Source organism: Dromiciops gliroides, chromosome 3, assembly GCF_019393635.1.
Source record: "Dromiciops gliroides isolate mDroGli1 chromosome 3, mDroGli1.pri, whole genome shotgun sequence".
In the NCBI taxonomy this organism is placed as follows: domain Eukaryota; kingdom Metazoa; phylum Chordata; class Mammalia; order Microbiotheria; family Microbiotheriidae; genus Dromiciops; species Dromiciops gliroides.
The window spans coordinates 59,611,378-59,624,556 of record NC_057863.1 but is presented as its reverse complement, the minus strand read 5'-3'; the positions used below and the strand labels follow the sequence as shown (position 1 = coordinate 59,624,556).

At 40.5% G+C, this 13,179-nt stretch overlaps 1 protein-coding gene across 1 annotated transcript in view; it reads right to left on the bottom strand.

Annotated features, from left to right (window-relative positions):
- Positions 1-286: 286 nt before the first annotated feature.
- Positions 287-13,179, bottom strand: part of COL4A4 (collagen type IV alpha 4 chain) — a 159,695-nt gene continuing 146,802 nt past the window's right edge. The window contains exons 44-47 of the mRNA XM_043995203.1: positions 8,292-8,408; positions 5,460-5,648; positions 4,185-4,471; positions 287-3,490 (exon numbers count right to left, since the gene is read on the bottom strand). Of these exons, the coding sequence (XP_043851138.1) occupies positions 3,227-3,490; positions 4,185-4,471; positions 5,460-5,648; positions 8,292-8,408 (857 nt within the window). The 3' untranslated portion in view covers positions 287-3,226. The remainder of the gene's footprint in view (positions 3,491-4,184; positions 4,472-5,459; positions 5,649-8,291; positions 8,409-13,179) is intronic.

Genomic DNA, 13,179 nt, shown 5'->3' with positions numbered 1-13,179 from the left:
GCAAGACAAGCCAGGCTGCTAGATGGAAATACAACAGCTTTCACCGTCAATTGCTGAATTTTATCACCGGGCAGACATTATGTGTTAAGAGATTTTCTAATTTTACAGCCACAAGTTAGAGAAAGTGATACAATTTATTGCACATATTTTGCATTCTTCCTCATGAATCATTAAATATTTAAGCACTATAAAAATTCAAGCATTTCAAGTGTGTGCACCAGTCAGCCTTGGTGTTTTTAAATGCATTATGCAGAGTGCTGAGCCTTGAACAGCAACGACGGTTGCAAAATACAAATTTCAATTCAGATTTTGTTCAGTTCTCTGCAGAACCTCATGACACTATCACCACGGGGAATTGCAGTCATCTTTCCAGTAGAGTGACTTTGAGAATTGAAATCCAATAGAATGGAATGCTAAAAAGCTTTTTACAAGGGAGGGTACAGTGGGGAGGGGGGATGAGGGAAGGAGGGGGAAATACTAAAAAATATATATCAATAAAACTTATTTGGAAAAGAAAAGTAACGACAAGGGGAAAAAAGCATCAGTCATGAATCTAGGGAATTAGCAAAAAGAACTCCCATAATTCATAATGACATTTCTCTGGGGATTGTATTTAAATTCTTTTTAGGCAGGTTGAATATCCCAAGTTTGGATTTGGTTTTTGTTTTTGTTTTTTTTTTAAGATCATTGATGCTGATTTTGGACAATAAGGTGAGATCGTAAGATCTTTTAAATGATTGCAGTGACACTGTTTCAGACCCAGTACAAAGCAAATCGTTCATCGATTTAAGATTTTATTTTTATGTATTTGAAGTAGAAATAAATAGAATGTTTTAAAGTCAATGGAAAAATGTTTCACTTAGCATGTGACATGCCAATATTTCTCTTTACCCCACACTTAGAACCAACCATGGGCTCATAAAATGCCCGTATATGAGCACTGTGAAGTCCTTTTAGGGGACTTGACACTTGGTGATGGGCAAATGATTTATAAAATTAAATTCCATAAATTTATCCAGGTGATTATCCTTAAGAGAAAAAATACTGGAATAAGGGCAAAAGGTTAATTACAAATCTTTTAATTGACATTGAATTCTGGATACTCTAAATGTGTGTCAAGTTGACCAGCCATGTGCAAACATGCTGTGTCATTAAAACATAAAATGTTTTTGTTAGTTGCTCTTTGTTTTTTTTCAAACACTTGGAAACATACATTTCGCAACATTTTATTTTGTAATTTAAACTCTTTTTGTAAACCAGAAAAGACATCGAGGATACCATAGTCCATGCTTCCATTTTTGATGTTGGGTATCAAGTCCATCCATCCATCCCTCGCCCTAAATATAGGGATCTTCCTGGCTCTCATACAATTTCATCCTCTACACACTTGAGTTATTTAGAGTGGACTTCTCTCCTTTCTTTGTGGGTACTTTTTTCTTTGGGATAATTTAAACTCCAGTCATTGGGAGTATCATTGTCTCATGAGTCAGTGATTGTTTTTCTCTAGATTTCAGACTGAGTTTTTTTTTGGGTTCCTCAAAAGCCTCCAGCCTACACTTTGTTGTTGTGTCAGACCTTTTTTTAGACATGGAAATTCGTCGCTATTTTAAGATTTTCGTATCGGGATGCTGGATTCTCAGAGAAATGGAGAATAGATCATTTGGCATACAGATGGCTTCACTTAAAAATTAAGACATAAATGTCTTCTGAATTTTTAATGAAAATGTCAATCTGTCCAATGTCAAAGTGTCACTTTGCCTTACTGTACAAAGATAACATTTGAGAATTAGAAATTTTGGAAAAGGAGAGTTTAACACACAAACATAACATACATATATAAACATCTATAGTGGATAGCAGAATGTGGCTGTCTTTTATGAATATTTCTGTGTCTTTTCAGTGGTATGACCTTGGCCTATGTGAATATGCTTCCTTAAGATTAATTAAGCCGGGGTAGCTAGGTGGCACAGTGGATAGAGCACCGGCCCTGGATTCAGGAGGACTTGAGTTCAAATCTGTCCTCAGACACTTAAACTTACTAGCTGTGTGACCCTGGGCAAGTCACTTAACCCCAATTGCCTCACCAAAAACAAAAACAAGATTAATTAAGCCAACCCTTAATTTTCTCTCATAATGATGGCTCCATCACTTTTCCACATAAGGTACCATTAATGTACATGGAGAGAAAAGTGTCTATTATAAGGATGTAAAGGAACTAGCCCATCTTTCCTGGGAAGGGTGAGGAGATGCTGCGTATACAGTGTGGTTACTTTGTATCCCTTGTGCATGTGGCATCCCCAGTGGCATGCCCACACTTCAGGACAGACCATATTCCTTGCAGGGAAATCACCTGTTTGGAAGTTTGGTGAATTGGGGGGAAGGGGGGGGTGAGGTCCACCATTTTAATGAATCTCTATCTTCATATTCATTACCAGCTTTTAGGGGCTTAATCTCTTATTGAATATACTTTTTTTCATAATTGCTACTTTTCAAAAGGACTGTCAGAGGAGGCATTTCTGTTCTCAGGGAAAAATGCAAACGAGTAGGTAATGGCTTATGTTTCTCTGATGTTTTTATGCAAATGTGATGTGTTTCTGGGATACAGTGACTGTAAGTCTTTCTCCTTGGAAGTGAACTGCTAACACCAGTGGTCTGCTTCCTTTGTGTCTTTGGATCACGGTTTCATGACCTTTTTAAAGTGCTTGAAGAATTCTATGATGATTTGAATAAAACCTGGTATGATTTTTTTAAGAACTTTCATTTTCTGGCTCTGTTGGGCTATGTATATACTTTTTCCTATAAAAAGTCATCCTTCAGCCTTTTGTGCTCAGAGAATGACTAGCTTCAACTGCTGTGGGTTTTATGAACCCACGAAAGAAGCTTCTGATTACAAGAATGCACAATCAGGCCATTTGTGATTTCTTTGCCTTACTATAAATGAGCATTCATGGTCGATAAAGCCAGATCTTCCGTCCTTCAAAAGATGATAAACGATATTTGGGCCCTACCTAAATGGAGAGGTCCAGCCAGATCCAAGCTTTTGCTCGATCTGTACTGAACTGAGAAGGGGGTACAGTACTGTCAGGATAACCACGTTTAAGTCAAGGATCATCTGAAAAATGAAATCCCTGTAATAAAGCACCATTAGAATCTTTTAACCCAACTCCCTTCTTCCCCCTCGGAAGTCTCTGCGTGAGTCATCAGCAGGGTGACACAGGGCCGCTCCTTAGCTATACTTCATGCAGACCTGGCATCTGCTGATCTTTTGGCGTTGTGCCCGTCCTTGTTTTAAGGTGTCTGGCAAAGGGGCTGAGGAGAGCGGCGAGTCCGGTGGCACCGTCGTTAGCCAGAAGCTGTATTCATTAGCAAAGAAATGACAAGTCCCCTGCCGTCCTTGGCACTCGATGAATGGCGCCGCTCTGAAATCTTCCAGGCAGCTTCCAGGTGAGGTGAGGGACTGGCCTCCTCCTTGATCCCCAGCCCCCGTGTGCTGAAAAGACAACAAAGACAGCCGAGAAATAGGTGTCAGAAAGAGGGACTGAAAAGGGTGACCAGTGCAGGGTTCAAGCCAAAGGCCAGGAGCAGCCTAATCAAACCCGGGGGTTGGCCAAAGTATCTTCCTCTCTGACAAGGCTATACTGAGAACAAAAGAAGACCTTCCCCAAGGAAGTATTATTCACCCTAGGGAAGCAGAACCAGTTTCAAAAAAAGGTAATACAAGCTCATTTCATGAGCCCGGCCCATCAAAGCAACAGCAACAACAACAACAAAATTTGAGGTGCAAAATATCTATCCGCCTGAACAGGCCACGGCTCACCAGGGCTTTCTCACACTCTGTCTTACCTTCAACCCCTCACTCCCTTTTCAGTTCCAACCCCTCTTAATTCCATTGCTTTCCCTCCTTTAATTATTTCTCTTTTCTCCTGTCTGTAGCTTGTTTGTGTATATTTGCTTGTATGTTGTCTCCACCATTAGATTGTAAGCTCTGTGAGGGCAGGGGCTGTCTTTTGCCTCTTTCTGAATCCCTACCACTTAGCACAGTGCCTGGCAGGTAGGAGGCACTTAATAAATGTTGGTTGCTTGATTGATGCTGATATCTCAAAGAAATAGTATTTCATCCTGGGATAAAGGATCTATAGGAGAGCTCTCCAAAATCCCAGGCAACGTAGGTGCCATCAGCTTACCATTAGGAATGAATACCCTATCCAAAGGCTCCTCCAGGTGGGTGGACATGGAGGGATTGCTTGATCCTGGCTGTGCACGGCCATAGCCTGAGCTGGGGCCTCACACACAGCGCACCGGCTGATGTAAGCTTGGATCTCGTCTTCAGAGAGGGGCATCATGGGTAGAGGAGCGGCGCTTGACAGCCAATAGGATTTGTCATTCCTTCTGGCATAATGGCAGACTTGGTTAATGTTGCAATAGGCAAATGGCATAGTGCTGAACATTGGAAGGCAGGATCCAGCGAGACCTAGGGAGAAGAAGGATAGTCTGATGCTCTTTCTCTGTGAATATTCTCATTCCCAGAGAAGTGACCTTTAGGAAAGAGGAGCCCACAGGGATTATTGCTGGCATAGCTATAGCCCTTGACTGAGAGACATAATTCCTAGGGGTGATGAAATTGTGGTGTAAGGCCCCCTGCTTCTTTTCTAATGGTCTTAACCTTAAAGGTTTAGAGCCAGAAGGGACCCCAGAGACCATCTGGGCCAAACCTATAATTGTACAGCTGAACTTAGACTTCATATTCTGGTGACCCAAATTAAGTAGGGACAAGATACAATGAAATCATTTCATGTCCTTCTTTGTCTTTCTCCATGGCATTCTCCAACATGATCAAGTGCAGGAGATACTAAAACCTGTTGCTTTGAACCTCATTCTGTCTTACAGAAAACTACTAACAAATACCAAGAGACCACCATAGTTCATCCTCCTATCAAGGCTCTGAAAAATGATAAAATATGGCTAATTTAGCTCAAAAGTTGTCTATGTGGCCACATAAGGTAATTGTCTTCGATGTGTGCACCATTGTGTATAACACTATCTTGATGCACATCATTTCATGAAATAATTTTCTCTATATTTTAAATAAAATATATTTAGGGATAACATTACTATTTTTCAATGTACTTGAGTGGCATTTGACAGCCAAGAGGCTTCTTCTGGGAAGAGGAAAAGATTAAGAAAGGGAAGGGAGGAACCTGGGCAAGTCACTTAACCCTCATTGCCCTGCAAAAAAAAAAAAAAGAAAAAGAAAAAGAAAAGAAAAGAATTATATAAAAAGAAATAAAAGAAATGAAAATATTAACTATAACACCAATGTGCCACTAAAAGTTTTATGCTTTATTATAGTAAACATTTGTAAAATAATTGATTATTGAGTCTTATAAAAATATACCAATATATCAATATCCACAAATTCAGATAAAGCATTATGTCGTTAGACTGTTATAAAAGCTCACCTAGGTCTTGGTTATGTGCTTTCTCCTGGCCTTCCAGATACAACAGACTATATCCAGTCCACAGCTTGGGCATTCCCTCAGGACAAGAGGGTTCTTTGTCTGTCTGACTGTGGAGAACCAGTAGGAATCCATTAAGGTATCTAGTTCCAGAACCTTTGGGTCCTGGATCCCCAGTAGGGCCCGGGGGACCTTGTGGTATAAAGGAAAAAAAAAAAATAAAGGCAACCCAGGATGTTTAAACAAGTAATGGATATTTCATTTATGTACATAGCAAATCAGTGCTACCATAGTGCATGACCACCATCATCCCTCTCTTTACCCCACCCCACCCCTGATCCCTGAGCCTTTGATTCCAGCAACTTGAGATATCGCTGTGGTCGTGTCATTGATCTTTGAGAATGAAGGACAAACAACAAAAACAGCAACAGTTCTTAACTATTTAATTTCAAGTCTCAACTAAAATCTCACCTTTTATGAGAAGTCTTTCCTAGTTCTCTATGTTCCTGTGATACTAATAGATCTCCAGTATATTCTGTCTTAATCTTATTTGGAGTCCTTTGCAATGTCTCTCCTGTCCCACTGGCTATTAGACTGTAAGTTCCTTGAGGGGAGCAACTGTTTGCCATTCTTGGTATCCTTAGTGCTTAGCACCACACCTGCTACATAGTAGGCACTTAATAAATGCTTATTAACTTTGCTTTGTCAGTATGGTGAACTCTGTTGCCCTCTTCTCAGAATCATGTTTTTAGAAACATAGAATAAAGCACATAGTATTATCCAAAAAAGCCAGTTATCTTTAAATACAGTTATCAAAAAAACTTTTAAGTTTGTAGCCCCAGGTTAAGAACTCCTGTCCTATAATAAGATTGTCCTCCAATCTAGCTCATTGAAGATGCCTGAATATATAATTGGTCATTATTATAAGAGCTCCTGCTTTATGTAGGAATTTCTAGGGGGTCTGTTCATTACGGGAGTTCTGTTGTTTCAGTTGTGTCCAACTCTTTGTGACCCTATTTGGGGTCAGCTCATTTTACAGATGAGAAAACGGAGGCACACTGGGTTAATTGGTTTGCCCAGGATCACACAGCTCAGAAGTGTCTGAGGCCAGATTTTTTTTTTTTTTTGGTGAGGCAATTGGGGTTAAGTGACTCGCCCAGAGTCAAACAGCTAGAAAGTGTCAAGTGTCTGATCCCAGATTTGAACTCAGGTCCTCCTGAATCCAGGGCTAGTGCTTTATCCACTGCGCCACCTAGCTTCCCTGAGGCCAGATTTGAACTCAGGAAGATGAATCTTCCTGACTCTGAGACTGGAGGTCTTTGCTCTATGGCACCATCTAACTACCCTAAGAATTCAGTAAATATCAGGAATAGGCAGTACATGGTGATTCTGTGGTCATTCCAGTGGTTTCTTGCTTTCAGGAGAACCAATAGAGAGAGCAGCTACCCCCAAATGCAATCCCAGGCCCTAATCTCAACTACCCCACAGTAGTATCGGTGCATTTTATTTGTATTATTCTTGCTTCTTATACAGATTCTGCCTACAAAATAAGCCCACGTCTAAACAGTCTGTTGCTGTTCACAAAGTCCTTTCTTCCTAATGACTCTGTGAGGAAAATGAGGCTTAGAGAATTGAGGAGACTTGCCCATCACATAGTCAGAAAGTGTCAGAACCAGGACTTAAGCCCAAATCTTCTGATTTTGAATCCACCAGTACTATCTTCCCCATTGCAACTATCAAAGATGGTGGTTTGGTACAATAGACCAGCACACACACACACACACACACACACACACACACACACACACACACACTTTTATCCAGACCCATGATTTCATCAGAGTATTTATTCCATTGATGTAGACTGACAATTGCTTTGTAATTTATAATCTTAGAGAACTGATGAGGGCACGGAGAAGTTGAATGATTTTCTAGGGTCATGCAGCTAATACATGGCTCTAACTGTAGAGCTAGAAGAGACCCAAGAGGTGATTTTAAAGATGAGAAAACTGAATTAGTTATTTGCCCAAGATCACTCAGGTAGTAAGCATCCAAGGTGGAATTTGAGCTCAGGCCTTCTGACTTAAGAGCCACTGCTCTTCCCACCATACCACATGAACACAAATTTCTTTTTACTCCAAGGCTAGTACTATATTAACAAGAATAAGATATGAATGCTAAAACAGTTGGCTTAGAGGCATAATCATACAGTTATCCTGTTTGGGGGAAAAAAGCACAGGAATACCTCATGTTTCATACTTTAAAAGCTTTTTTTCCCAATTTTCACTACATATATTTTCATTCTGACTCAGAAAAGAGTACTGGATTCTATGTTTGTTCCAAGAAATATTTTAATACTTAAGAAAAACTTCAGATGTTAATAAGTACTAGAAACTGGGAGCCAAAGGGGTTGACAAAGGCATGGAGAGTGACTGATAGTGCCGTTTCTTCAGCATCACCTTCCAATAGCTTTTGGCTGAATTGCTTAGGGCAAGTCACTGCAGACAATGCCAGGTGGATTGGCTTGTAATTATCTGGTAAAAACTGAAGAGTGAGAGAGGTTGAAGATAGACATATCTCTGGCTTTGCTCATTGGCAAGGGGTTTGTTAAACATTGCACTGGACTCAGGGAATCCTTTGACAAGGCTTCATAATAGTTTAGCATCAAGTTATATTCAGGGAGATCTGTGCTTGTTTTGTTATTGAAACCTGGCTCTCTTCTATCAGGTTAGAGAAGAACCAACCTGGGAAAGCTACTTGCATCCATCTTAAGACGTCAGTGATCTGGCTTAGACAGCTCTGATCTACAACACTCATAGCCAAAGTGGGCCTTACCTGGCACACCTCCACAACCTTCTTTTCCTGGGTCTCCTTTGCGTCCAGGGGGTCCTGGAGGTCCAGGACCACCATCTGAACCTCTTTGTCCATCCACACCACGCTCGCCTTTGTGTCCTGCATAGTAATTCATACTGTTTAGTCTATATTGTCTCACATAAAGTTCAGAAGTAAAAACCTTCTATGGTCCTGGGCACCTAGGATAACACTGCTGGAGTCTCTGGTATTTTCCTATGTAAACTTTAATAAGAAAAACCCAGTAACCCATTTCCATCTCCCCTACCCCCACTTCAGCTATCAGACCTTTAGCCAATCTTTAGTCTAACTTCAATGCCACTTTCTCCATTAAATCTTTTCTAAAAATAAATCTACTTTTATTTTATAATAAAAATCACCTTGTGATACAGTTCATCTGATAGGCAAAGTCTTGCTATGTGAATTAAACCAAAAATTACATCATTTTAAATAGAAATCATAATTATTTAAAAGAAAAAGACCCAAAGAGTAGAGCTAACAATTTTAGAGGCAAGCATTTAGGTGGACTGGATGTTTGGGGGACTATATGAATACATCTTTCATTTAAGCTGACTGACAGCTGGGACTATTTCTTTTTTGTCTTTGTATTCCTAGCACTTAACAAAGCCCCCTTGTACAAAGCAAGCAATTAATTATTTCTTACTGAATGGAATTATTTAAATAAGATGGTTAAAATGTCAAAAAATTATTGTTATTCATAGATAATAATAATATTTCAAATGACTTAAGAATTTAAATATTATGTCATTTAAGTTATTTATTGACTTTGGTCCTTAATTAAGCAAAAAAAGAAAAAGCATGCAGCTAGTCATTGTTGGTTAATCCTATTCCTTAAAATATGTTGGATCATGGCTGTTATGTTTAGACAAAAAAAAATACTTTTGGGGGTGGTTAGGTGACGCAGTGGATAAAGCACTGGCCCTGGATTCAGGAGTACCTAAGTTCAAATCCAGCCTCAGACACTTGACACTTACCAGCTGTGTGACCCTGGGCAAGTCACTTAACCCCCATTGCCCCACCAAAAAGAAAAGAAAAAAAAATATTTTCAGGAAATGTTCCTCTGAGATTTAAAAAGTTGGTGTGTGTGTGTGTGTGTGTGTGTGTGTATTTTCCTGATGATCACAGACAAGGTCTTGCTGTTGACTCTGTTTCAAAATTGGAACATGCCCCCTTCCTATTTCCAAAATCCTACTGAGACAAAGCAATTTAATGATCTGGACCAGTTGTTCTGCATTTCATTAAATCTTTCCTCTATTATACCTCCCATAATAACCTCCCACTCTTGAACCCTTACACAGAAATTTATTTTACAATCAATCAATCAGCAAACATTTAAAAAACACTTAGCATATGCAAGCTACTTTTATACTCATTGTGTAAACAAGTACTCTAACTATCTGACTATATAACTCCACAAGATCCAGCCTTCTCTAAACTCTGAACCTCTCCTGAGACCTAACACAGTGTGCTTGCATGTGGTAGGTGATTAATAAATGTTTGTTGAATGAATTAAAATCAGTGGAGATTAAGGAATGCTATGAGGTATGGATTACAAATCAAGTTATTGAGCTATGGGACAAGGACCAAGTCTTGGAGATGGCGCCAGTGAGCCCATGGATAAATTAATGACATAAAGATGAATTAGGAAATGGGGAAAAGGCATAAACAAGAATCAAGGGGTCAGGCTAAATCGGGAAAATGAGCTAATCCAAAGGTTTGGACAGAATTTGAAGATGGGGCTAAAGGGATATAGGTCTGAAATTTAAGGGTAGATCTCAACTATTCTCATTTTTATAACTATAGCACTTAATTTTGCAGAATGGATAATGTATGTAAAGAGCTTTGCAAACCTAAGGTGCTATGTAAATGTCAGTTGTTATTATTCAACGATAAGGAATGAGAAGCTAGGAAATCATAGAGCACAGGTAAGTTATATTGATCGGGAGATTAATGTGAGGATCAGGGTGGTGAAGGGATGAACTCCAAAGTGGGGTTGAAAGCACACTCTGGGTAGGAGCAATTAGAAGAATGAAACACATTTTCAATGGAATCAGGAATGAGGTAAGTAGGGAGCATAATAATGCCAAAGACTCGGAAATGATTTAAGAACAAAACCATTATCCATAAGGGTGAGAGCTCTGGAGACCACATTTTAGGAAGCCCATTGGCAAACTGAAGCCTATCCAGACGAGAGTTGTTCAGTTTGGCTCTAGTTGTCCCCAGAAAACCCAAGAGTAAGAAGTCTTTGTGAGTGATTTTGGGGAAAAGAGGAGGACCCCCCAAAATGGACAGACCTAATGTTTGAGGTGGATGGGGGCAGTGATAACTGACAACAGAAAGAAGAGACAGCTGCTCCACTGTTGTTTTATTTCTGTTCTCACTGCTATGGAGAATGATCTTTGGATCATTGGAATGGACAAGAAAAAAATAAGAAATGACTGACAGGGAGTGGACACCCAAAACAGCTAAGAATGGGGTAAGAGAGATCACCCAGCCACCATCTGTCCAGGTACTGAAAGCACCGCAGATATGATGGCCAAGTCATTGCTAGAGACTTTTGAAAGACTCTGCTGAACAGGAGAAGCACACAAGGCTGGAAGAGGTCAGGTCTATCCTAATTTTCAGAAAAGGAAAAGGACAGTAAATTCCATGAACTATTCTTACAGATATCTAAGCAGCTAGATGACACAGTAGCTAGAGTGAGGGGCAGCTAGGTGGCACAGTAGATAGAACACTGACCCTGGACTCAGGAGGAAGTGAGTTCAAATCTCACCTCAGACACTTACTAGCTGTGTGACCCTGGGCAAGTCACTTAACCCCAATTGCCTTAAACATCCAGGGCCATCTCCAGTCATCCTGATATATATCTTGCCACTGGATCCAGATGACTCTGAAGGAGAGTGTGAGGTTGGTGACCTCGCACAGAGCCTTCCCTCACTTAAATCCAATTCAGTGTAAGTCATGACATTTCCCTGATGTCATGGTCCTTTTCAAGAACAAAGGACAAACAACAACAGAGTACTGAACCTGGAGGTAGGAAGATCCAAGTTCAAATCTAATTTCAAGCATTTCCTAGCTATATGATCCTGGGCAAGTCATTTAATATGTTTACCTTAGTTTTCCCAGGATTGTTGTGAGGATAAAATGAGATAATATTTGTAAAGTACTTTGCAACCTTAAGTTGCTGTTTTAATGCTATTACTATTACTATTATTACTGCTACATCTCTTCTTGGGCAATTTTTTGGAATTTTCTCCTATTTTTTGTTTTATTTCTCTGGGCTTATTTTTGGGATGTCCAGTATCTCCCAGTAGGTTATATTCATTTCCTCTTTTGTCAGGACAGTGCCTTCTATGGTGCTGTAATATGCCACCTCAATAAAATTAGATTATTTCCTTAACACATCCCTTTTTTAGGACACATGGTAAAAACAAACCTCCCTTACCTGGATTATCTGAGACTCTATTCTATTCAGCTTAATTCAATAAGGATTTCCTAAGTGCCCATTAAAAGGCAGGTACTATGTAAGGTGATGGAGATAGGATAGGCTTACTAATTGGACTTCTGATTTCACTGATACAGAGAACTCCCAGGTGGGCAAACTCCCTCCACCAATGTAGTTCTTCACATTCTCTCCAACTTACAGACTTGTCAAGCTGACCAGAGTACCAAGAGGTTAAGTAATTGTCTAGGGTCACAAAGCCAATATGTGTCAGAGTGGGTGTCAAACCCAAGTCTTCCTGACATCAAGCCCAGCTATTTACTATACCAAGTTACTTCTGTTGGCAATGCAGATGCAATGATCCTTGAGTCAAGAAACTTACATTCCACTGAGAAGAAACAACAGACATGAATGTAAGTATACATAACATATATAAAAAGTGATAGGGGGAGGGGGAGCCCCTACAACTGGGTGGAACAACTGGGTTAAAGATGACATTTGCGCTAAACCTTAAAGGAAGCCAGAAATTCTGCAGAGTGGAGGGGGGAGTAAAGAGGGCTTTCCAGACATAGGGGTAAAGGCAAGGAGTCAGGAGAGGTATGGAAACAGCAAGTGAGGCCATTTGGGCATTAACATAATATGAAACGTCCATTTACTTAGAAACAGGGAGATGGGGAGAAGAGAGGGGAGGCTCCCTGGAGGTTATCCAAGCATTGGTGTTTTAGTGTTGCCCAACCCACGGTACCTTGAGGACTTCTGCATCAGTGTGCCTGAGCCCTGACGGGTCCAGTGGGGGAGCGGGCTTGACCCACCTCCCTGTTTCATTGCAGAGGCAGCAGGTGGGCTTTCTGCTATATATGTTTGAAGAGCTCATTATCTATGGAGTTTGGGAAAAGTTCCCACACCAGATGTTATAATGGGGGCTTTGTTCCCTTCAGGGAAAGACAGAAAGAACTTGTCGGGCTGAGGGTGTTGTCTTAGAGACAGGGAAAAGGGTTCTTGTTCATCCGAGTTGTTTGCTGGGCTCTTTACACCGTAAGGACGAGCTCTGGGATGGGATGGGGTTCTTTAATAGAGTGCAATAACATTTAGCCACCATCCTGCGTGACATGCGATTATCTTCTTTGAGAGAGTCAAGTGGCCTGCCTGGAAAAAAGGCAAAATCAAACAGAGCCCTGCCAAGATCTAGGAGCTCACACAAAGACAGCTTGCTATTCAGAAGGAGAGCAGTCAGATTCCTTCACCATAGGAACAGATATCCCAGCTTCTCCGGACACCTAGGAAGGAAGGGCAATTCCCAGGTACAATCAGGCGAGTGGGATAGTGTTCATAGGATCAATCAACCAACCCGAATTTATTAAGTACCTACTACTATGTGCCAGCCACTACATAAGGGTAGATTCAGTGGTG